Source organism: Vanessa cardui, chromosome 13 (genome assembly GCF_905220365.1).
Source record: "Vanessa cardui chromosome 13, ilVanCard2.1, whole genome shotgun sequence".
In the NCBI taxonomy this organism is placed as follows: domain Eukaryota; kingdom Metazoa; phylum Arthropoda; class Insecta; order Lepidoptera; family Nymphalidae; genus Vanessa; species Vanessa cardui.
Window position 1 is genome coordinate 12,557,713 of NC_061135.1, and position 26,092 is coordinate 12,583,804.

The following is a 26,092-nucleotide window of genomic DNA, read 5'->3' on the forward strand; positions in this document are numbered from 1 at the left end:
ATTCAATATATTTTTAGAGTCCTTCTAAGTAAAATTAAATGAAAAGTATTAGACTACTGAAAAGTCGATTTACGATTATAAAACGTAGTTATAGTTATTGTTATATTTGGAACTGGTGTCAGCCACGGGCACGCGCCTCAACAATCAAAAGAAAGAAGCGATACGAGCCCCTTGATTGACCCAGTATATTATCGTATAAAAGGTAATTTGTAAAAAAAACACATTTCTTTAAGTATTCTCGTTCCGTTACTTTGCCATGGTTCCTGTTCTCAGAACCTTACCAAACTTTGACCAAACTACTTATATCCTTTACAATAAAAAAAATAATTATCAAAATTGGTTGGCGCAATTTTGTTTTATTAACCTACTTATCGAGATATAAGACTTATATCGTTTTCATATGGATACCATCATCAGAACTGGACAAAATTAAAATGGGATCAAACGGGAAGCACTAGCATTCAAATAAAATAAAAATTATCATAATCGGACCGATTGAAAAGTTATGAGGTAACAAACATAAAAAAAAAATATACAGACGAATTGATGACCTTTTTGAAGTTTGAAAAACAAGAATTTTCCGTATCGGTTCATAAATTACAGTTGTTAGGTAACAAAAGCATTACAACCTTATTCATATATTTCAAGTTCTTCTTTTTTTGAATATGCTAAAAATGGTATAACTTCAACAAGATGGTTACATGAAACTGTTCAAACTAGTTTTTACTGGTTAGACTTACATCTGTTAGGTTTGCTACATTGCTGTGCATAACAATTCACGCTTGTCACTCAAACAATCTACATGAATGGTTAATCTAGGTTTTAAGAAAACATCTAGGTTGAAACATAATTTTTTTTATGGTATAGGTCGGCGGACGAGTATATGGGCCACCTGATGGTAAGTGGTCACCATCACCCATTGACAATGAAGCTGTAAGAAATATTAACTATTCCTTACATCGTCAATGTGCCACCAACCTTGGGAATTAAGATGTTATGTCCCTTGTGCCTGTAGTTACTCTGGCTCACTCACCCTTCAAACCGGAACAAAACAATACTGAGTTTTGTTATTTGGCGGTAGAATAACTGATGAGTGGGTGGTACCTTCCCAGACGGGCTTGCACAAAGCCTTACCACCAAATAAATAATATAAAACATCCCATGAGTATAAGTCAGTTGAACCAAAAAATAATGTACAAAAATAAAATGTATTATCACAAATACAATTAATAACGCCAATATTAATTTCGAGTTTTATCGTATAAAGGAAACTAGGTATCATTAGAATAATTATTATCTATAGCCATAAATAGTTTACCTTCGATGTAAAAGAATGCTGAACTTATTATTATTAAATGTACAGGTTTCACGTACGTTATCGAGGAATGCGGATATTTATTCTAAGATCATAGCAACTGTAGGTAATCTTTTTCTATAAACCAGGTAGATATTGGCATTTTAAGTAATTATAATCTGTATGTTTGTTATTTAATGTGTTCATTATACATTCGATGTTGACAATGGTTCCCCATTGTGAAGATACCTACGTGTTCTTGCTGAAAACCTGCAAACAAATGTATCCACCAATCAGCAGTTGAATAACTTTGTCATCTAACTTCTCGACGACCTTCATAGCAATGGCATATTTACTGCTTTTATCTATGTATAATAGAATTGGAGTCTGTTTTTAATATAAAACTAACAATTTCTTATTAAATGCGTGTGTATGTATGCACGGTACATATACTATAAATAAAATTTTAACAAAAAGAAAAACCGACTTCAAACAAAACACTATTTTAAAACAAATAAAAATGCACTAAAAAGTATAATTGAATATTTAACATATTTTTTAGAGTCCTCCTAGGTAAAATGAAATGAAAAATATTAGACTACTTAGAAGTCGATTTACGATTATATAACGTAGTTATAGTTATTGTTATATTTGGAACCGGTGTCAGCCACGGGCACACGCCTCAACAATCAAAAGAAAGAAGCGATACGAGCCCCTAGATTCACCCAGTATATTATCGTATAAAAGGTAATTTGACAAAATTTGATTAAAGATAGGAAGAAATTTTGCCCCATATCGCACCCTAACTGTGAGCCGTATAGGAGTTCTATCACTACATAGTATAAAACAAAGTCGTTTTCTCTGTCCCTATATCTTTAAATCTACGCAACGGATATTGATGCGGTTTATTTTTAATAAATAGTGCGATTCAAGGGGAAGGTTTTGTATATAAAACATGAACAATATAGTAAAGAAACACTGATAATTTTAGAAGTTTGCGATATGATGTCGTAAATAAACAAATTCTGTAGTATATTTAGTATCAGTATTGCACCCGTGCGAAGCCGGGGTGGGTAGCTAGTTGATTATAATATTCGACTATGATAATTACATAAACATAATCACATTACGGAAGGTGACTCAAATACCCAAATAACCTATAAATAAAAGATTCGACCGAGTATCGCTATCGTGCTCCTCAGTATTGTTCCGTTCCCTTCCGTTCCGTTACTTTGTCGTGGATCCTATGCTCAGAACCTTACCAAACTTTCACCAAACGACCCTTGAAGTATATATTTTATAATAAAAAAAGAATCATCAAAATTGGTTAACGTGATTTACAAACAAAAAAAAATTATCAAAATCGGTCCACCCAGTGAAAAGTTATGAGGTAACAAACATAAAAAAAAAATACAGACGAATTGATAACCTCCTCCTTTTTGAAGTCGGTTGAAAATTGACATTTTTTTTAATTACTTCGAGGTCATCACTATCGTCGTTTCCAGACTGGTAGTTCAGGTAATGTCGGTAGTTGTTTTGAGACTACTAGTCGAAATGTTATTTGAATAATTCTAAAGCAGTTTCTGGGTTGATGAACCAATAACGGGTGTTGTCTCATGAGTTGTTGTCTTCTACATCTTCTTTATATATTTGACTATAACACATTTGGATAATTGTCAGATGTAGTTTCTGGTACGATAGTTGAAGTCGTTTCTGGAACAACAGTTAAGTTGTTTTTGGCATGATTGTTCATATTGTTGTTTCATTTGCATCATCTTCTACATTTTGTTAATATATTGGACATAACTCTACACTGTATGATCATGCAATCTTCAATCAAATTCAGTTGCAACATCTATAATAGTAACCTGAAAATTAAAAACATATCTCATAAACATAAAGTCGGAAAATCTTAGACTGATTTTTTTTACGCCACAGCAATGAGTACTAATGCCATCTCACATCTCTTGTACCTGTAGCTACACTGGCTCACTTACTCGTTACAGTAAAACTAAAATTAAAGTTGTAACTAGTGCTATTATAAACGTCTGTCTGTTAGTGTTGCCAATAAAATATCTAAGTGTATGGTACCTCTCCAGAAAGGTCATAATATATCCTGCACACTTGATTTTTTGGTTAGAGTGAAATCGCGACAATAATGGATAATTCTAGATTAATCTTACAAAATGATAATTCAAAGAGTTGTTATAATTAAAAGTAAAATTACAACACATACACGAAGTATTGTAGTTCTCCAGACCGGTGCAGGGAAGCATATCTCTGTCTATAATGGATCCACAGTTTATTGATCATGAGTATGTGTTTTGGTTGTATATACATATATTTAGTTCAATAAAAAGTTATATAGAATTTGTTATATTGAAAAAACCCTCATTGAATTTATTAAATTTAGTAAAGTTGATAATAGGCACTGTCAGAAATATGTAGTATATTATGTTCCTTGTGCCTTTATTTGAACTGGCTCACTCACCTTATTGGCAATACTTGGCAATACTTGACGACCTCCGAGGTCGAGTGGTGTGTACACCGGTTTTCATGGGTACGTCACTCTGAGGTCCCGGGTTCGATTCCCGACCGAGTCAATGTAGATCATCATTAGTTTTCTATTTTGGGTCTGGGTGTTTGTGGTACCATCGTTACTTCTGATTTTCCATATCACAAGTGCTTTAGCTACTTGCACTGGGATCAGAGTAATGTATGTTATGTTGTCTCAATACTGTGTGGTGCTAGAATATATGATAAAAGGTGGTATCAATATATGAGTGCCCAGTGTATATTGTGTTAAATTTTTAAATTTTACTGTAATAAAGTTTAGTATGTTAACAAGAATAAAAATAAATTAATAATATATATTGAATTAAAATAATAATATTTATTGAATTTTAATTTAATTTAGACTTACATAGCCATTATAAACAGCTGATCCATTAGAGTGACCTTTCTAGTTTGCCATTTTGTTGAGACAGTAGAGATGAAATCTCAATGTGTGATAAAATCTATATACAAATTGATATCCACTGTCCCTTAACCAGTGATGGAGATACCCTTACAGTTTGCCAGCCTCTTGTCAAGCTGAAGTCGGCAGCGGACAAGGTAACAATTACAACAACTACATCATTTGCGTTGAGCATAGTTCGATATACTATGATAGCAATAAAATCAAAATGTGTGTTCAGTTCTAAATATAAATTGACTTCCAGTGTTCCCCCTGCTCTGATGGGTAATAGCAATGAGGGCACACAGCTCAGTTCTGATTTCAGCTATATGTACTGTTCTCATGATGATGAGAGACCATTTTCAAATCGTCATATCCTCTTGAATCCCATATACATATGTAGGTTGAACACGGCATATCTGGGAGCCATTTGTGAAGCATCAAATGAATTATCTTCAAAGTTGAACACCACACAGTCACAGAGTACGTTTAGATACAGAAGTAATAGCAAAAGACAATGGCTATTTTAAATAAATTTCAGTACACATTTGAATGTAGCATTTAAACTAATGTTTTATAACATTGGCGTGAGATTTATATTGTTAGTGTACATTACATTATCGTTGTTAAATCTGTGAATATGATAACGAAATGTTTTATTTGATTTTGCAATTATTAAACAATTAGTTATTATCAATTGAATGTTGTTATCTTTTCACTAGAACATATTATGTTTCATTTTTGATGTCACTGCGACAGTAAATTAAGCCGCTGATGCAATCAACAAAAACGGGATTTCGGAATCATGGTCCGGAATAAGCCGAAAATTTAGATAAATCAAAAAGTGAAATTAAGATACATGATTGAAAAACACATTCTTTTTAATTCATTTCTTCAACCAAGACTGTTCCAAAAATTTTCCATTGCTTATTTTATTGTTGTAAATGATCAAACATTCACTATCATTTCGAGGAAAGTGTTACATATAAATAAATTTATAAATAAAATAAATTTAAAAATACATAAATTTTGTACAGAAAGTAGCTCATCCATAACAGAAATTTTAATCTAAAGTACGGCATGGTAGGTAGACGGATAAATAGATCTGATGGCAAGGATTCACCAAATCTAAAAAATATTAAATCAAATATATACGTCGATAATTGAATATATCGATGCACTAGCAACCTTGGAAACAGAGATGATTTATTCCTTGTATATGTAGTTTATTTAGCAAAAGAATCGTGTAAGACAACTGAAGATCTTTAAAATCATTTTAATCCCATCACCTAATTGAAGTTTCAACTTGAAAATTAGCAGCCCTTGTTTCCAACTGTTTATTGAGATTATTTTGGTTGTTGTTATTAAAATAGGACGTGGAGAGGTGTCATTTGTATGATTATCAGAAGTAGTTTCTCGATGGATCACTGTAGTAGTAACAGGTGTTGTTCCATCAGCTTAAGTTGTTAAATCATTTTCTCTTTTTATTTCTTCACCGTATGATTGTGCAACATATCGAATTGAGTCTATTTTATGGATCCATTCATTATAATTACTCAAAGTTAACAAACAACAAAACGTTATAAAAGCTATAGTATATATACAGCTACTGCCCAGTAACACTTCTTTAATACTTTTTGTAGAAACATCGAGATGAATTATAAATTTATGAAAATTAATGATCCGATAGTATGTAAAGGACACGTATTTATGTAGCAAATTGCCATACATATATAGTCAGTGACGATATCAATCTTTAATTCAACAGATTTGAGATATTTGGATTTTAAATTAGAAAAGACATTTTAGAAATGAAGCTGGCTTATAATGTTCTTATAAGATATCGGATCTTTATAAGATAATTTTCATATCTATCTGTCTCGTTCTTACTGAATTAGTTGAATTTGGAACAAAAATATTCGTTAAATGGAAGTACTTACAGTCATATAAAATATAGAAGTCAATCAAACACCTTTTGATTTTTTTTAATTTTTTATATTATTCTTTCGGTGATATATTAAAAAAATAATGAAAATGGTTTTAATGATACAGTTACTTTAATGATATAGATACTGATGACACGAAAACTATAAGTGATGGTGAGTTGCTTAATTAAGTGCCAAGTCGCTTGAAATAGACAACTTATGTGATTTTCAATGTTTCTGGTACGATAGATGAAGGTGAAGTGGTTTCCGCCGTGATGTTTGATATTGTTTCTGGAATAATTGATCAAGATTATTCTGGCGTAAGGGTTGAGGGTTCTTCTGGCACGATAGTTGAAGTTGATTCTGGCTCAATTGTCGATGATGTTTCTGGTGCAATAGTTGAAGGTGTTTCTGGTGCAATAGTTGAAGGTGTTTCTGGTGCAATCGTTGAAGGTGTTTCTGGTGCAATAGTTGAAGGTGTTTCTGGCACTACGGTTGAAAATGTTTCTGACTCGACGGGTGATGTTGTTTCTGGCATGGTTGTTGGGATTGTTGTTTCATTTGTATCATCTTCTTCATCTTGTTTGTACATTGGACATAACTCTTCACTGAGTGACGGTGCAATGAATCGGACTGAATCAATGAATATAACTGACGATTCAGAAGCAATGCCCATAAAAGTGACCTGAAAATAAAAAAAAATTAAATCATTTTATTGTAAATAGCAAATATGAGAACTTAGTATACAAATTTAAAATATCGACTATTTACTAGCTTAGATTATTATCTAATAAAGCCTGTATTTATAAACTATTAAATAAACATATTATGTACATATATGTATGTATATCTGAGAGATTATGTTTTTACCGGAAACGCGTTAAAACTATTAATCCGACTGACATTGATAATCGTAAATCATGATAATATATGATATCAAGACGAAATACATATATCTAGTCCTCGGTCTTACACGCGTGTATTTCTGTTTATCATGAAGTATTTGTTCCTAATCCGTCCACTGTGGTTTCGGTGTCTTACAAAGCAAATATTTTACTGTTTTCATTCCCTTCCCCATGCTTTTTACTATTCTAAAAACTTATTAGTAAAAAGTTGTACAAAAAATTAAATATGAAAATGTATTTGCAATAGTACTGTGTGAAGCACACGTGATCAATAAATATTACTGGGGAACTGAGATGGCCCAGTGGTTAGAACGCGTGCATCTTAACAGATGATTGCGAGTTCAAACCCAGGCAAGCACCACTAAATACATGTACTTAAGTTGTGTTTATAATTCATCTCGTGCTCGGCGGTGAAGGAAAACATCGTGAGGAAAACTGCATGTGTCTAATTTCACCGAAATTCTGCCACATGTGCATTTCACCAACCCGCATTGGAACAGCGTGTGAAATATGATCCAAACCTTCTCCAAGGCCTGCTCTTCCATTAAGGAAGAGCAGGCCTTATTCCAGAGGTGGAAAATTTACAAGCTGTTACTTTATTTACTAATACTTTTAAGTAAATACAACTGAAAAATAAAATGTAATCTATTATACTTATGTATATAAAAGATCAAATTGTTCGAGTAAGCCAGTGTACAGGCATAATGGACATATGCATCAGTGCCTTTGATTGGGGGTACAAAAGCGATACAAGGGCTAATGTATTCGATGGCAACGGTGACCACTTTACATCAAGAAGGTTATTAGTTCAGTCTACCTATTAAAACATAAATAACATAAAATATTTTGCTGTGATAAGGGCAGGTTTATACTTATGTAAGTTATCATATTTTCATACTGAAAGGTTTCGTATGAATAGGGCACTGCAATGGTTATATCATAAATTATTTTCTAATTTTATAAATTGAAACTTACAAAGCCATTATAAACGTGTGATCCGATTAAAGTGATCTTTAATTGTTGCCAGCCACTTGTGAAGTTGGGGTCCAAAGGGGACAAGATGATACTTCCGACAACTCCAATTGGCTCATGTTGAAATGCAATGACAGCGATCTGGTCGGTTTCTGCTGCTGGTTCCATATACAATTTGATGTCCAGTGTTCCCCCTCCTGTGATGGGGAAAACCGATGACGACATACAGCTCAATTCTGATGTCGGTGATACGTTTAATGTACTGTTCTCATGAGGAGCCTCCAATTGCAAATCGTCGTATCGTCTAAGATCCCACATGGATCTGCCAATGCATACCCCGAAATCATTTTTGAAGTCATCAAAGGAACCGTCTTCAAAGTTGAACACCACACAGTCATCACAGAGTACGTTGCAACAGACAAGCAGTAACAAAACACAGAGACGATACATGATTGTGTTGCTGAAATTAAACGACACGCAACTACTTGCAACGATTAATACTATATCGAAATTTTATCATTTTTTAATACTTTATACAAGTGATTAGTATAATTTACATTATCACGGATAAGATACCTTTACAGAATCTGTAAAAAGTGAAGTGATAAAGAATTTTTTTTTGTTCGATTCTAATATTAATTATGAGATTATTGAATTGTCGTTTCTATCATCAAATGAAATTATGTGCTTGCTTTTAATAATTGCACTTTTAACAAACAGTGTATGAAGTCAAAGTTATGTTTTTCCCTTTTTTTTTAAGTAATTAGTGTTGAGTTTCGAATTTGCACTTTTCCAGTTAATTTTGATTTTTGGTTTAGTATCCTTTCATTGTACGAATTGAACTAATTCTATAATTATCGATAGACTTTTGTTCTGATCTTTATTAAATATAAGTAAGTGGCTTCAGTCTTTTTATTTAATTAAAACATGCTTCTAAATTTGATTTGGTTTAAAATTTATTCGATTTTATTGAATCGATAAAATAATAATAAATCGATAGAATAAAATCGATAAAATTAAAATAGAATTCCAAGTACTTTCGTACCATGTTTGCTTGCTGTGATCAATTAATGCACATATCAGTAGGTACTATGATTGATAGGTATTTTATCAATTTTTTATTTTTATTTAAAACATGCAGCAGTCATTCTGCTTTAAAATCTATGTCTGGTTCAAATTTAAAATTGATGTCCAATTACAGTTATCATTAGAATAATTACACTTTTTCATTGATTGTTTAAATTTAACTAAAATTATCAACGGTTCGAAATTATGGAATATCAAAATAATAATTTTCTATCGATGCTAGAACTTTTGTGATGTAAGTAAGCTGACCATATAAGTAAATAGGGTTGTGATCAATAAATGAATGCGTCTGTTCTGTCAAACTAAGGTGAGACGAAATGTCAAGGTGAGTATGTCAATGAGGCGGGGAACGGGTCGTCAGTCTGCTCAAATGCAGTGCTCCTAAACTGCAGGCATACCTTGTCGCGAGGCATAGTCTTTTTTGTCATCGTTTTAGAATTCCTAGTCATGCGAGCTACAGTATATTTCTTTAGAATTCAATGGGACCAAATGAGAACTATTTTATTCCAAACAAAACCAGAATTTCTTACATCGGTAAATGGTGAAGTTTTTCCTAAGAAAATATTACCGAATTTGTAGTAATTAATTTAAGACTTCTTTTTGTTCTATGTAATAAACTTTTTTAATAAAGTTTTAAGGTTTTATGAATATTTTAAAAAAAAAGTTATATCAGGCATTAAAAATAAACGTCTACCCTTTTGTATTATGCATACGTAAAAAGAATATTTTTGGCAATTTCAGTAAATTAGTTAAAATTCAGTAGGTTTTAAGAAAACCTTTAGCTCGATATATCGTTTCTAATGAAAATATAGGTTACAGGTAACATGTACGTTGATACATTAATATAAAACGTCCTATGTGTATAGTTCTATTCATTCAAAGTTAAGGCGAAAAGTTAATTACCATTAGTAAATGCAAGAAATATTATCATAAACATAATAATTAATGGCGCTAATTTGGACCAGAATAAGGGAATTTAGGTGTCATATCTCATTCTCCAAAACGAGCTACATTTTTTTGTGTAAGTTTTATGTCCAAAGCTTGATTATTTTTTTCCTATCTGAATAGGCATCAAACTAATTAAAGTCTCACCAATTATTATAATTTATTTAGTTTTAATAAAAGCAATTCACGGTATTAAATATTATTTTACATTAATATTCACATTAACGCGTACGTCAGTTTTATCTACATTGCACTGAGTTGTCGTGGAACATGTTTCTGGATCATTTTCTGTAGTCGTTTGCAAACTGGTTTCTGAAGTTGTGTCCGGACTACTTGTCGAGGTCGTGTGTGGGAAGTTTTCTGTAGTCGTATCGAGAGTAGTTTTTGAGCTTGTTTCAGTAGTCGAGTCTGGGCCACTTGTCGAGGTCGCCACTTTCGTCGTTTCTGGACTAGCTGTTGTGGTTATATCGGTAGTTGTTTTGGGACTGTTTGTCGATATGTCATTTGGATATTTGTCAGAAGGAGTTTCTGGCATGATAGTTGATGTTGTTTCTGGGACAATAGTTGGAACTGTTTCTGGAATGAAGGTTGTGGTCGATGCGAGCACGATATTTGATGTTGTTTCTGCTACAATAGTTGAGGGTGTTTCTGGCACGATGGTTGAGATTGTTGTTGTATTAGTATCATCTTCTTTGTCCTGTTTATATATTGGACATGACTCTTCACTGAGTGACGGTGCAATAAATCGGACTGAATCTATCAATATAACTGAAGATTCAGATGCAATGCCCATAAAAGTAACCTGAAAATGAATAACTTATCTCATAAACAGAAAGCCAGAGTAAATAAATCTAAAAAAAGGTTGTTTTCTTCTAATAAATCGGTAGACGGTCGGCGTCCTTTCCATGCATTGTGAAAACGGCACTGGTCTTTGAGACTAAAATGCTATGTCCCTTGTGCCTTTAGTCAAACTAGCTTGGTCGTCAAACTAAAATATAACAATTTTAGGTAGTTTTGTTTGGCGATTACCTCTCTGATGAGTGTGTGTTTCATACTCAGAGGCGCTTGCGCAAAGTCATACTACAAAATACGGTAGAGTATTTGCACTATACAATATTTCTTGTGGATTTGGTTAGTTATCGTCATCAATGTTGCATTTTTAAAGATTCATTGAAGTAAAATCTCAGTAGTAAAAGCACCTTAAAATTAATCTTGTAAAATGACTATTTAACAGCTTGTTCGAGATTACGCGAGCAAATTATATTTTCTGATCTTATTCAGTCACCTTACCTATTTAATGCTTGTAAAATAGAATAGATACATGAAATATTGGAGTACTGCAGAAAAGTGGTTGAAACCACCTCTGTCTATAATAGCGTCAGTGTAACTATTTTTATCTTAAATGTATAAATGTACTTGTAGTAGTTGAAATTCCAACTAAAACTTTTTATAATTTTATTAGAATACTAGTAGTTGCCCGCGGCTTGGCTCACGTTTAAGTATGTTGTTTGTCATGTGTCAGGCAAAAAAGTAGCCATGTTCTTTCTCGGAGTTCAAGTTTGTTTCATACCAAATGTCATTAAGTGATTTGATCGTGAAAAGAGACAGACAGAGAAAGTTACTTTCACATTTATAATATTAATATAGATTGACTTACATATCCATTATAAACGCCAAATCCAAATGGAGAGACCCTTACAGTTTGCCAGCCTCTTGTCAAACTGAAGTCGGCAGCGGACAAGGTAACAATCGCAACAACTACGTCATTTGCGTTGGGCATAGTTCGATATACTAGGACAAAAATAAAATCAAAATGTGTGTTCAGTTCTAAATATAAATTGACTTCCAGTGTTCCCCCTGCTCTGATGGGGAATAGCAATGAGGTCACACAGCTCAGTTGTGATTTCGGCGATATATATAATGTACTATTCTCATGAGGAGAGTCCATTTTCAAATCGTCATATCGTCCTAAGTCCCACATGGGTAGATCACGGCATATCTGGGTGTGATTTGTGAAATCATCAAATGAATTATCTTCAAAGTTGAACACCACACAGTCACAGAGTACGTCTCGACAGAGAAGTAATAGGAGAAACCAATATTTATACATGTTTGATAAATTATCCCCGTACAAACGAATGCATACTAAATTTTTATAACGTTGGTATGAGATTTATATTGTCAGTGAGCACTGCATTATCGAGGGTTAAATCTGCGAATATGATAAAGATATGTTTTATTTGATTTTACAATTATTAAACAATTAGTAATTATCAATTGAATTATGTTATCTTGTCACAAATAATGTTCTCTTTTAATTGACATTACTCCAAAAATTAATTAAAAAGGGCACGTAATTCGTGTTCTTTAAAATAATTCTAGTGATTGGTTCCCGCTTTTATTGGGCTGCGTTTTTGTCGTTGTTATTAGAATGTATACAATTTACAAGTCCGTAATTATCTTGTGCCTTATAACAATTTAACACCTCGTGGAACGGATCAAAAAAAAATTACAGGTGAAAAGCTGTTATAACGTCTAAAGGCGTAATTCTTTTAACGTAAAAATATATGACCCAGAGTATGTAAAAATGTAAGTATTTATGTAGGGTAATTGTCATCCAATTTTAGACTTTTGAATTTTGAAAAGGTATTTCAAAATAGGAGACGGTTTAGTTTGTTGTTGTTTGTTGGTTGTCGTTCATTGGGTCTTGATAGATTTGTTTTCCATAACTAATTATAGCGGTTCAAACATTGAATCAGGACAGATTTACATGTCAAAAAAGTATTTTGAAAATATCTTTGGACATTGAAAATAATTAACCCTTATAAGATAATATATAAATGTTTCTCTCTCTCTGTGTCAGAATTATTTAACTTCCAATGTGAGTATGTACGAGTGAAATCTTGCATATTTAGAAGGAAATTTTCTGTACACATTCAGTTTTGATAACAAGGTAGTCTACTGTGTGACGTTATTCTTAAATCCAACATGGCCACTAGTCCATGTTAGTGGAGTAATTATTTTTAAGCACTCCTATGCTATGGGTATGGAATAAAAATGGACTTGCTAGGAATAAATCGAAAAATGTTCTGACGTCGCTCTTAATTCAATAAGATGGCCGCGGTGCGATAAGTTATTATATCGTATGCATAAAATAAAAAGTAAATAAAATTAAAATAGTCTTTATTCCATGCATTATCTACAGTTATGTAAATTGGTGGTTTCTGTTTCTCCTGGTACTTCTCAATCACGAATTCTAGAGAATGTGTGTGGTCCATTATGGAGAAATTTTCCGAAAACCTGCTTGTTCCACCGGTTGTCATTTTTCGAGGGTGCTGCATTATCAAATTTATGGTAGGTCACCTTTTTTGTAGAATAAGATTATATGAGCGTACGTGGAAAGAAATATTCTCTTAAAATAAAAATGCGTACAAAATATAATTCCTTTAAATAACTCCTCTATTATTTCCTATCTGCCATTAGTAAGTGGGTACTGGAGTCACCTATATATCTAAGCGTAAATATATACAATATATTTTGTATTTCGTTTATTAAGAATAAATTTTATAACTTAGGTATCCTTCTTTTGGTGAGTTATGAAATAATATTTTGAGTGAATACGTTACGTTATTATTTTTTTTATACATCACATACATTACTCTGATCCCAATGTAAGTAGCTGAAGCACTTGAGTTATGGAAATCAGAAGTAACGAAGGTACCACAAACACCCAGACCCAAGACAACATAGAAAAGTAGTGAATTGTTATGATGTGTTCATTGTGAACGCACGATAACATTGAACTACATGAGTTAATATTTGCCTGTGCTTTTGATGTATCTGGTTTTAATATGTATTTTATTGTATATTTTTTTTATTTTATGGAATAGGTTGACGAACGAGCATATGAGCCACCTGATGGTAAGTGGTCACCAATAGACAATGACGCTGTGAGAAATATTAACTATTCCTTACATCGTCAATGCGCCACCAAACTAAGATGCTATGTCCCTTGTGCCTGTAGTTACACTGGCTCACTCACCCTTCAAACTGGAACACAACAACACTGCGTACTGTTGTTTAGCGGTAGAATATCTGATGAGTGGGTGGTACGTACCCAGGCGGGTTTGCACAAAGCCCTACCACCAAGTGACCATACTTTTTAATAACTTCTAAAAAGAGGATGTTATCAGTACGACATGTATGTATGTAAGATTGTTAGAATTTAATTATATTTGATTATGATGATCCATTTAGGCTTCTAAGCACGGGCTCTTAATTTCATACATACACTATGTTTGTCAACGAATTTCTCGAAAATTAAAAGTCGTATTGAGAAGCTAATTTTTATTCTAAGTTAGTTACAATTCAACTTAGGGGAATGTAAAAGTCTCATTAAAATCGGTCTTGTAGTTTAATAGATATATTTCAATATCTTTAGTTCACTGTTTCTAATTTTGAAGTTTTTTTATTAATTATTAATTATGATTAGGAAATGCACTAAATTTTCTGATAAATGTTTTAGATAAGTACAATGGTTGAACACATTTTTTTCAGATCCAATAAAATAAAATTAAAATTTCTCCTCAATTATTACAATTCATATTTTAATGACAATAAATCACAATATGAACCATGATTTTATTTTAATATTCACATTAACACGTACGCGAGTTTTATTTAGATTGCAATTTGTTGTCGTGGAACTTGTTCCTGAATCATTTTCTGTAGTCGTTTGCAGACTGGTTTCTGAAGTTGTTTCAGTACCTGTGTCCGGACGATTTGTAGTGGTTGTATGTGGGAAGTTTTCTGTAGTCGTATCGAGAGTGGTTTTTGAAGTTGTTTCAGTACTTGTGTCCGGACGATTTGTAGTGGTTGTATGTGGGAAGTTTTCTGTAGTCGTATCGAGAGTGGTTTCTGAAGTTCTTTGAGTACTTGTGTCTGGACTTGTCGGGGACGTCACTGTTGTTGTTCCCAGACTGGTCGTTGTGGTAATGTCGGTTGTTGTCTTGGGGCTACTTGTCAATGTGTCATTTGGATAATTGTCAGAAGGAGTTTCTGGACGGGCTGTTGAAGCAGTAACAGGTGTTGTCTCGTAAGGTTTAGTTGTTGTATAATCTTCTACATCTTCTTTGTATATTGGACATAACTCTTCATTGAGTGACGGTGCAATAAATCGTACTGAATCTATTAGTATAACTGAAGATTTAGACGCAACGCCCATGAGAGTAATCTGAAAAAAAATATATTGCAAATCACTTTTTTTTTCATTCATTCACCAAATAGTAGTTTTGTAAAATGAAGATTCAAAAGAGCTTGTATAGTTGGCATTTAGTTTGTGCAAGAGTCAGTATAGTTACAGGCATAATTAATGCAATGCTTTGATGCCGTTGGTGTTGGTATAGAAGCGAATTACGGCATGTATGGTGACCAATTGACATCAGGTGCTCAATGTTTTTGTTTGTTCATTAAAACGCAACTGGTAATATATATAATGACTAGCAGTGCCAATGGCGGATGTAAATTAACAACTAAATTGTCTTACATATTTTTTAATTGAAGGTTAGATCTTCGTATAAAACACACATTGAAACAATTATGTTATATTTTTACTTCTAATTCTTCTTCTAAAAATTTTAACTTACAAAACCATCATAAACGCTTGGTCCGCCCACAGGCAATTTTACAACTTGCCAGCCTCTTGTCAAGCTGGAGTCCATAGCGGACAAGACGTAACTCGTTATTACTCCAAGTGGCTCAGATTGAAACACCAGAATAATGATCTGATCGGAATTAGCTGTTGGCTCCATATACAATTTGATGTCCAGTGTCCCCCCTTCTGTGATGGGGAATGTAGTTGAGGACATACAGCTCAGTTCTGATTCCGGCGATATGTAAATTGTGCTGTTCTCATGAGGAGCATCCAATGGCAAATCGTCGTATCGTCTAAGATCCCACATGGACCTGCCAACGCATACCCCGAAGTCATTAGTGAAATCATCCAAGGAATCGTCTTCAAAGTTGAACACCACACAGTCATCACAGAGTACGTTGCAACAGACAAGCAGTAACAAAAAACAATGTTTATACATGGCTGTGTTTAATAAATGTATGCAACACATCCGAATGTAGCATTTTATACTAATTTTTTATAATATTGGTTTGAGATTTATATTTTTAACGTGCACTGCGTTATCGTTAAATCTGTGAATGTGATAAAGAAATGTTTTATTTGATTTTACAATTATTTTACAATTAGTGATTATCAATTGAAAGTTGTTATCTTTTTACAAGTAATGTTCCTTTTAATTGACATCACTGCGAAATCGAATTCAATAGCCGTACAGAATTTGTTTTCTTTAGAATATCCTAGCTACGGGTTCCCGCTAATATTGGTTTGAGCTTTTGTCCCTATTAAAAGAACGTATACGCTTTATAATTTTGTGGTTGTCTTCTATTTATGTATCATGACTTTTTTTCTTTGTGTATCAATCACGTGGTAACTACAGAACGTATCGGTATGAGATCGTGTTTACTTGGTGGTGGGGCTTTGTGCAACCCTTTTGGGTAGATACCACCCACTTATCAGATATTTCTACCGCTTAACAGCAGTAATCAATTGTTGTGTTCCGGTTTGAAAGGTGAATGGGACAGTGTAACTACACACTCAAGGAACATAACTTCTTAGTTTCCAAGGTTGGTGGCGCAATGGTGTTGTAACAACAATAACAACAACAACTTGTCAATTTCCCACTGCTGGGCTAAGGCCTCCTCTCCCTTTTGAGGGTAGTAGAATCACATTCCACTACGCTACTAGTTAGTAGATTCACATGTGGCAAAATTTCGTTCAAATATAAGGGTGTATAACAAAAATACAAAGATTTAACACATCTTGTAAACTTTTGGTTCATTGGTAAATGTATTATAGGCATGTATTTACGATATGGGATTATTGTGACGTAAACAGTATGGTCAATTACCATTTAAGATTGTTTAAATTGTTAATTAAAAGTTTTATTTATTTTAATTAACAATTAATTAAATTATTTTATATTTCAATAGCTTTATGGTTTTTTGTTATCACATGTTGTTGTACAAGACAAAAACAGTACATTGCCCAGTTGTCCATTGTAGGCACGTAATATAATTATTTTTTTTGTTTTATTATTTTTTTATCACTAATGAATAAAATTATGTAATCCCTGAGTTTTTTGCCGGTTCTGTCTAATCTACCTACTTTGCGAAATTTTGAATCTATACATTAAATTTAACACTGTAATATGTAGATCCAAAAGTGCTATTATGAGCGTCTACTTCAATAAATAATATTTTGATATCATTTTTGTAATCAATTTTTTGAATTAAATTCATTGTTCATTTAATTTCATTCAAATAATTTAATTTAAATAAAATGATATGTTATGATATATACATACGCACGTTTTGTTTTCATTATATTCTCTATTCATACAAAAACCTATCTATTTTTTTGTTATTACTAAAGAATACTGCACATGGTTTGCTTGAAAATTGTATTCTTTGTATTCTAAAATTATACAAGTTACTCGGTAAAATTTTAATCGAGAGCTATTATTTTACACGCAAACATTTCTCTATTGCCATACAAAATGTATTATTAGTTGAAATAGGAATTAGATATTTTGAACATCAAATATTTTTATATTTTTTCCTTTTTTTGTTTCTATCGTTATAGTACAAAAGCCCTTTGCGACTCGCACCTGACTGGTAGTTTTACGTGACGTAATTAATACATGTGTTTTGATAACGAATGATAAAATAAGTGTTACGTCAGACAAAAAGTCCACCAACTAAGATCTATTTTTAACAATTTCAATTAATTTTATACCGATGAAACTATTGAGGATAAAGTCGGTATTCAATTTTTTTAAATTTAAAAAGGCTATTTCTAAAATTTTATATAAAGTTTGATATTTTAATGGCAAACTACTGAGGGCTCACCTGATGGCCATAAACTATCTCCGTCCATGCTGAAACGACGAGGCTTGCTGGTGCGTTGAAGTCTTTAATGAAAGAAAAAGGCCGTAATTAGTGGCTTAGCTATCGTAGGGCCAGGTGGTGCAGTGCATCCGGGGGCCCTCTAAACTAAACCTTAAGCTACTAAAGCTAGAAAAACATGACCCTGCCCACAAGATATCTTATTTGGTATCTATAATTTTAAAGGGTGATTATTAGTTAAAGAGAGACGGGAAAGAGGGGATGAGGGCCCGATTCTTTTTCACCTAGCTACGCCACTGGCCGTAATCTTAAACATTTCCAAGGATGATAAAAATATGGATTATTATTAAAACAATTTTTATAGGATTTTTTTATTACAAATTTTATAGTAGCCTTACATATATTTTTTTTAAAAAATAATATAAATTACATCACATAAATAAATAAAAAGAATTGTTATTAATAAACAATTATTCGTTTCGAATAACAGAATTCAGATGAAATTAGAATTCGAAACACTCTATACACTTTACTATTCGATGATTTGAAATAACAAAATTGCACTATACATTAAATTTTTCATAAAACAGTTTTACATTTAATTCAATTTAGATCTATTGCAAATACTAAATTTAATTAGTGTTAATTGATTTTACTAGGAATATTCAACGTTTATTAAGTCCCATCAGTGATGTTTTGATGTTAACTTCATAAATTCTCTGAAAATTGTTACATATATTATTGTATTATTATTTTATACTTAAAATAAATTACTAATAGAAGCTTTGTTTTGAACTTCATTGCTCCTTCAATTGTTTTACTAGAGTTTGGTATGTGAATGACAAATCTCCTCAGATGTGTACTCGAAATAGCTCGAATTATAATATAAAACTGAGTCGGAGCGCACGAAACATTACAGTAAAGCAATTAAAGCGAATACAATCTCCCCTCCCGATATCTTTGTACGACCCAAACAGCATCACAATGGCAATTTCATAACTTAACATTATTATAACAATATGGATTGAAGGATGGGATATGGTGCTAAGGGGTCACTATCACCCATAGACTATGGGTGTATGAAATAAATAAAAATCTCTTTCATCGCAAATGCCCCGCTGTCTATCTTGGGAACGAAGATGCTACCTAGAGGCTCAAAGGGCGCCTGTAGTTAAAATCACCTTCGAATAATTCAATATATACGTCGTCTTTATCATACATTATATTAAAGCTCTTATTTTTCTAAGTCTGTCTTCATTTCTGTAGAGACTCGGGAAACAAACATCCTTATTATTATATTTATTAAATAATGACTAGAATTAATTAACTGATAACATTAAGTGAATATTAATGTAGTTGAAATCATAAACGAACATTATCTTTATTGCCTACCTGAAATATTTATAATCCGTCACATATAATAGGATTTTCATGTTATTTAATGTACAAGGTAATTAGTCTTGAGCTTATTTCTAAGAATCGATTTTTTATCTTTATCGTTTGAACGATCAATCTAAAACATATTATGTGAGGATCAACTTCTTTGGTATAATCAACGGAAAACATATAATTATAATCATGATTTGAACTCAATGTTTTTACAATATAATCGTTTAAAAATAGAAAAAAAAGATTGATTTAAAATCGTACATTGGATAAAACATTTTTTTTTAACAGCCAACCTGGTAGAACAATATTTTTCCCAAAACTCCCCTTTAAACATCAATACTTCTATGTCTTTCTACATTTACCAAAGTGGGTACACCATCATCATTATCAACGAAGAGTATACCACCTCTTTTCTTCCCACAGCAAAAGTAATAAATTCCGAAAACAATAATACCAAGCAGCACAAAACTTGGAATACCTATCAACAAAATTGTCATTGGTTCCAAAGTGTTAGTGCCTACTTCAGATTCAGGAGTTTCAGTTTCAGCCTCAATGGTTGATGATTCTGAAGATTGAGTTGTATCCAAAGTTGATGCATCTGTTGCTATGCTAATTGTAGTAGGTTCACTTGTTATTTCAGTTGTAACAGGTACTTCACCCGTGGTAAAAGTAATTGGTGAAATTGTTGTTGAAAATAAGGAGTTAGATGTAGTTAAAGACTCTGAGCTCGTTATCGTCGGAAGAACTGAAGGAGTACTTGTAATGGTAGTATAAGATAATGTAGTCATTACTACTTCAGTGCCAGTTGGAGTCGTGGCGATTGTTGTCGATACAGGAATATTGGTCACGTCCGACGTAGCAACAGGTATCGTCACAGTTGGGGGAACAGTCTCTGTAGATGGAGTAGACAATAATGTTGAAGAAGTATCGGGCATTACGGAAGGTACATCAGTATCAGTCGTTGTTGACTCACTGGCGGTTGAGGTAGTCGAGCTCGTTACCGTCGGAGGAACCGAAGGGATACTTGTAGTCGTAGTAAAAGATACTGGAGTTGTTTCTGCTTCAGTGCCAGTTGGAGTAGTGACGATTGTTGTTGGTACAGGAACATTGGTCACGTCCGACGTAGCAATAGGTATCGTCACAGTTGGGGGTACAGTCTCTGTAGATGGAGTTGACAATAAGGTTGAAGAAGTATCGGGTATTACGGAAGGTACGTCAGTATCGGCCGTTGTTGACTCACTGGCGATAAACGTAGTCGAGCTCGTTACCGTCGGAGGAACCGAAGGGATACTTGTAGTCGTAGTGAAAGGTACTGGAGTTGTTTCTGCTTCAGTGCCAGTTGGAGTAGTAACGATTGTTGTTGGTACAGGAATATTGGTCACGTCCGACGTAGCAATAGGTATCGTCACAGTTGGGGGTACAGTCTCTGTAGATGGAGTTGACAATAAAGTTGAAGAAGTATCGGGCATCACGGAAGGTACGTCAGTATCAGCCGTTGTTGATTCACTGGCGGTTGACGTAGTCGAGCTCGTTACCGTTGATGGAACCGAAGGGATACTTGTAGTCGTAGTAAAAGATACTGGAGTTGTTTCTGCTTCAGTGCCAGTTGGAATAGTGACAATTGTTGTTGGTACAGGAATATTGGTCACGTCCGACGTAGCAATAGGTATCGTCACAGTTGGGGGTAGAGACTCTGTAGATGGAGTTGACAGTAAAGTTGAAGAAGTATCGGGCATTACGGAAGGTACATCAGTATCAGCCGTTGTTGATTCACTGGCGGTTGACGTAGTCGAGCTCGTTACCGTTGGTGGAACCGAAGGGATACTTGAAGTCGTAGTAAAAGATACTGGAGTTGTTTCTGCTTGAGTGCCAGTTGGAGTAGTGACGATTGTTGTTGGTACAGGAATATCGGTAACGTCCGACGTAGCAATAGGTATCGTCACAGTTGGGGGTACAGTCTCTGTAGAAGGAGTTGACAATAAAGTTGAAGAAGTATCGGGCATTACGGAAGGTACATCAGTATCAGCCGTTGTTGATTCACTGGCGGTTGACGTAGTCGAGATCGTTATCGTCGGAGGAACCGAAGGGATACTTGTAGTCGTAGTAAAATATACTGGAGTTGTTTCTGCTTGAGTGCCAGTTGGAGTAGTGACGATTGTTGTTGGTACAGGAATATCGGTAACGTCCGACGTAGCAATAGGTATCGTCAGAGTTGGGGGTACAGTCTCTGTAGAAGGAGTTGACAATAAAGTTGAAGAAGTATCGGGCATTACGGAAGGTACGTCAGTATCGGCCGTTGTTGACTCACTGGCGATAAACGTAGTCGAGCTCGTTACCGTTGATGGAACCGAAGGGATACTTGTAGTCGTAGTAAAAGATACTGGAGTTGTTTCTGCTTCAGTGCCAGTTGGAATAGTGACGATTGTTGTTGGTATAGGAATATTGGTCACGTCCGACGTAGCAATAGGTATCGTCACAGTTGGGGGTAGAGTCTCTGTAGATGGAGTTGACAATAAAGTTGAAGAAGTATCGGGCATTACGGAAGGTACATCAGTATCAGCCGTTGTTGATTCACTGGCGGTTGACGTAGTCGAGATCGTTATCGTCGGAGGAACCGAAGGGATACTTGTAGTCGTAGTAAAAGATACTGGAGTTGTTTCTGCTTGAGTGCCAGTTGGAGTAGTGACAATTGTTGTTGGTACAGGAATATTGGTCACGTCCGACGTAGCAATAGGTATCGTCACAGTTGGGGGTATAGTCTCTGTAGATGTAGTAGACAATAAGGTTGAAGAAGTATCAGGCATCACGGAAGGTACATCAGTATCAGCCGTTGTTGATTCACTGGCGGTTGACGTAGTCGAGCTCGTTACCGTTGATGGAACCGAAGGGATACTTGTAGTCGGAGTAAAAGATACTGGAGTTGTTTCTGCTTCAGTGCCAGTTGGAATAGTGACAATTGTTGTTGGTACAGGAATATTGGTCACGTCCGACGTAGCAATAGGTATCGTCACAGTTGGGGGTAGAGTCTCTGCAGATGGAGTTGACAATAAAGTTGAAGAAGTATCGGGCATTACGGAAGGTACATCAGTATCAGCCGTTGTTGATTCACTGGCGGTTGACGTAGTCGAGATCGTTATCGTCGGAGGAACCGAAGGGATACTTGTAGTCGTAGTAAAAGATACTGGAGTTGTTTCTGCTTGAGTGCTAGTTGGAGTAGTGACAATTGTTGTTGGTACAGGAATATTGGTCACGTCCGACGTAGCAATAGGTATCGTCACAGTTGGGGGTACAGTCTCTGTAGATGTAGTAGACAATAAGGTTGAAGAAGTATCAGGCATCACGGAAGGTACATCAGTATCAGCCGTTGTTGATTCACTGGCGGTTGACGTAGTCGAGATCGTTATCGTCGGAGGAACCGAAGGGATACTCGTAGTCGTAGTAAAAGATACTGGAGTTGTTTCTGCTTGAGTGCCAGTTGGAGTAGTGACGATTGTTGTTGGTACAGGAATATTGGTCACGTCCGACGTAGCAATAGGTATCGTCACAGTTGGGGGTACAGTCTCTGTAGATGGAGTTGACAATAAGGTTGAAGAAGTATCCGGCATCACGGAAGGTACATCAGTATCAGCCGTTGTTGATTCACTGGCGGTTGACGTAGTCGAGATCGTTATCGTCGGAGGAACCGAAGGGATACTTGTAGTCGTAGTAAAATATACTGGAGTTGTTTCTACTTGAGTGCCAGTTGGAGTAGTGACGATTGTTGTTGGTACAGGAATATTGGTCACGTCCGACGTAGCAATAGATATCGTCACAGTTGGGGGTACAGTCTCTGTAGATGTAGTAGACAATAAGGTTGAAGAAGTATCAGGCATCACGGAAGGTACATCAGTATCAGCCGTTGTTGATTCACTGGCGGTTGACGTAGTCGAGATCGTTATCGTCGGAGGAACCGAAGGGACACTTGTAGTCGTAGTAAAATATACTGGAGTTGTTTCTGCTTGAGTGCCAGTTTGAGTAGTGACAATTGTTGTTGGTACAGGAATATTGGTCACGTCCGACGTAGCAATAGGTATCGTCACAGTTGGGGGTACAGTCTCTGTAGATGGAGTTGACAATAAGGTTGAAGAAGTATCGGGTATTACGGAAGGTACGTCAGTATCGGCCGTTGTTGACTCACTGGCGATAAACGTAGTCGAGCTCGTTACCGTTGATGGAACCGAAGGGATACTTGTAGTCGTAGTAAAAGATACTGGAGTTGTTTCTGCTTCAGTGCCAGTTGGAATAGTGACGATTGTTGTTGGTATAGGAATATTGGTCACGTCCGACGTAGCAATAGGTATCGTCACAGTTGGGGGTACAGTCTCTGTAGATGGAGTTGACAATAAAGTTGAAGAAGTATCGGGCATTACGGAAGGTACATCAGTATCAGCCGTTGTTGATTCACTGGCGGTTGACGTAGTCGAGCTCGTTACCGTTGATGGAACCGAAGGGATACTTGTAGTCGTAGTAAAAGATACTGGAGTTGTTTCTGCTTTAGTGCCAGTTGGTGTAGTGACGATTGTTGTTGGTACAGGAACATTGGTCACGTCCGACGTAGCAATAGGTATCGTCACAGTTGCGGGTACAGTCTCTGTAGATGGAGTTGACAATAAAGTTGAAGAAGTATCGGGCATCACGGAAGGTACGTCAGTATCAGCCGTTGTTGATTCACTGGCGACTGACGTAGTTGAGCTCGTTACCGTCGGAGGAACCGAAGGGATACTCGTAGTCGTAGTAAAAGATACTGGAGTTGTTTCTGCTTCAGTGCCAGTTTGTGTAGTGACGATTGTTGTTGGTACAGGAATATTGGTCACATCCGACGTAACAATAGGTATCGTCACAGTTGGGGGTACAGTCTCTGTAGATGGAGTTGACAATAAGGTTGAAGAAGTATCGGGCATTACGGAAGGTACATCAGTATCAGCCATTATTGATTGAGGTATGATCGATTTATTATTTGAATTTTCTTCAACCCTTGATCCATTAATATCCGGTATGTAACTAATTGAGTAAATTTTCATCAGGGAATTCTTATCAGCTTGACCGATTATCGCGACCTGTAATGTTTAAAAATAATAATAAATAGTGTATAATTTGACACAAATAATATTATTTCTAAAATATATTGAAATATATATATTTGTGTTAAAAATACATTATATGATGTAGTTTGGTAAACAAGTCACTTTCCTAATTTTCTTGTCATTAATGAAGGCAGAGTCTTGTTACAGTCATTTTTATGCGTACGATTAACAGTATAATAGAATATTAATCAAAGTGAATTTCCAAAAATACTCGTAGTCAAAGCAAAGACCTTCTCTTCCTCTATGAGACTTTGTCTGTTTCAAGTGTGTTGTAATATAATAAATAATGGTGATAATAATAATTTAAAAATGCTATTGCATTTTATTATTTAAATTTATTATTTTTTTTTTAATCTCATTTCATTGAGTTTTTTTCTTGAATTAAATAAGGTTAATTTAGTAAAAACGACTTATTAAAATGACACACGTAAATGACAAACATATTTTTTTTCTTTATGTTTAAGTGGTGCACTTGGGTCATGTTATAATATAGAATCAATTCAATAAAAAATCTTATCGCAAAGATTGATTTATAATCGCAGAAGATACTATCGGGTATACAAAATTGTCTAATTGATAGTAATCTTATTTATTTTTAAATCAGCTGGAAATTTTTCAAGGAAAATATAACAAAAGTACATTATTGGAAAACACAAAAAATGCGATGTTTTGACAGTTCTTATGTTAATACCTTTTTAATTATTATTATAAATATAAGTAAATTAATTGATAGAAGTCGTTGTATGAAGGTTCTTGACGTAGCATAGACAATAAATGTGCGAGTGTTGCCAGGTGACGTTTCACATCGCAATTTTATTTCACGAAATATGAACCAATCCAAATTTGCGGACATATATTTGATTCGGAATTATTATTTCTAACAGTACGAGTATATAATTTATTATGGATTTTTCCATCGAGTCTACTGTAACCTTGTGCGAAATTATTGCCTCGAAAGCTCTTTTTGGTCAAAACATGATCTCCCGTTGAAGTGCATGTCATTGAATATTATGGATTTAATATTGATATATTAAGATCATATAACTTTTGCAGATACATGTTATTAACTAAAAAAGTTTTTTACCGATCTATAAATATGAACAGGTTTTGATCGCAAATATTGTAGACCTATCCGAAATTATTAATACGGATTGATAATATCAAGGAGATTCAAATAATTCTTCTATAGTAATATTATCTAGGTATACCTTAATTGTAGATGACAGAAGCCTGTATAGATTTATAATAATACACTTATAACCTATATATTATATTATATAACCTATATACTATATTATTTTCACATTACCATAATTTTGTAAATTATACTGTTTTGTTTTCTATTCTTTCATGCTACTGATATTTGTATTAGTAGCATGAAAGGATTAATTTATTAAAGTGCATGTACTTACGTATCCTTTTTCACCGTCACTTGCATTTAATTTAATAATTTGAGATCCGTTAATAAGATCTTTAGACGATGTAAGTTCTGCTCTTCCAATGATTTCAATTTCCGTTGT

General features: G+C 34.3%; 3 protein-coding genes across 4 annotated transcripts; all 3 read right to left on the reverse strand.

Annotated features, from left to right (window-relative positions):
* Positions 1-6,220: 6,220 nt before the first annotated feature.
* Positions 6,221-8,551, reverse strand: LOC124534673 (mucosal addressin cell adhesion molecule 1-like). The gene is made up of 2 exons (XM_047110651.1): positions 8,056-8,551; positions 6,221-6,860 (listed from the first exon to the last, which is right to left on the reverse strand). Exons 1-2 carry the CDS (start codon positions 8,500-8,502, stop codon positions 6,486-6,488), a joined length of 822 nt encoding a protein of 273 aa, XP_046966607.1. The 5' UTR covers positions 8,503-8,551; the 3' UTR covers positions 6,221-6,485.
* A 1,562-nt stretch (positions 8,552-10,113) lies between these two features.
* LOC124534672 (cell wall protein DAN4-like) lies at positions 10,114-12,203 on the reverse strand. Its single transcript, XM_047110650.1, has 2 exons — positions 11,741-12,203; positions 10,114-10,885 (listed from the first exon to the last, which is right to left on the reverse strand). The coding sequence occupies exons 1-2, from the start codon at positions 12,191-12,193 to the stop codon at positions 10,283-10,285; spliced, it is 1,056 nt and encodes a 351-aa protein (XP_046966606.1). The 5' UTR covers positions 12,194-12,203; the 3' UTR covers positions 10,114-10,282.
* A 2,471-nt stretch (positions 12,204-14,674) lies between these two features.
* LOC124534671 (uncharacterized protein PB18E9.04c-like) lies at positions 14,675-16,275 on the reverse strand. Of its 2 annotated transcripts, XM_047110649.1 has the most exons (3): positions 15,729-16,275; positions 15,019-15,316; positions 14,675-14,934 (listed from the first exon to the last, which is right to left on the reverse strand). In XM_047110649.1, the coding sequence occupies exons 1-3, from the start codon at positions 16,203-16,205 to the stop codon at positions 14,705-14,707; spliced, it is 1,005 nt and encodes a 334-aa protein (XP_046966605.1). In that variant the 5' UTR covers positions 16,206-16,275; the 3' UTR covers positions 14,675-14,704. The 2 variants fall into 2 exon arrangements, with proteins under 2 accessions (XP_046966605.1, XP_046966603.1); XM_047110647.1 differs by having other exon boundaries at positions 14,675-15,316.
* Between the last annotated feature and the right edge of the window lie 9,817 nt (positions 16,276-26,092).

What these genes read in the sequence shown, in the direction of transcription:
- LOC124534673 (XM_047110651.1), bottom strand. Translation starts at nt 8,502, where the DNA reads ATGTATCGTCTCTGTGTTTTGTTACTGCTTGTCTGTTGCAACGTACTC. An exon ending in CACACGTTTATAATGGCTTT is followed by an intron (nt 6,861 to 8,055) that starts GTAAGTTTCAAT and finishes TTTTATTTTCAG; the next exon opens with GTCACTTTTATGGGCATTGC.
- LOC124534672 (XM_047110650.1), bottom strand. Translation starts at nt 12,193, where the DNA reads ATGTATAAATATTGGTTTCTCCTATTACTTCTCTGTCGAGACGTACTC. An exon ending in TTGGCGTTTATAATGGATAT is followed by an intron (nt 10,886 to 11,740) that starts GTAAGTCAATCT and finishes ATTCATTTTCAG; the next exon opens with GTTACTTTTATGGGCATTGC.
- LOC124534671 (XM_047110647.1), bottom strand. Translation starts at nt 16,205, where the DNA reads ATGTGTTGCATACATTTATTAAACACAGCCATGTATAAACATTGTTTT. An exon ending in CAAGCGTTTATGATGGTTTT is followed by an intron (nt 15,317 to 15,728) that starts GTAAGTTAAAAT and finishes ATTTTTTTTCAG; the next exon opens with ATTACTCTCATGGGCGTTGC.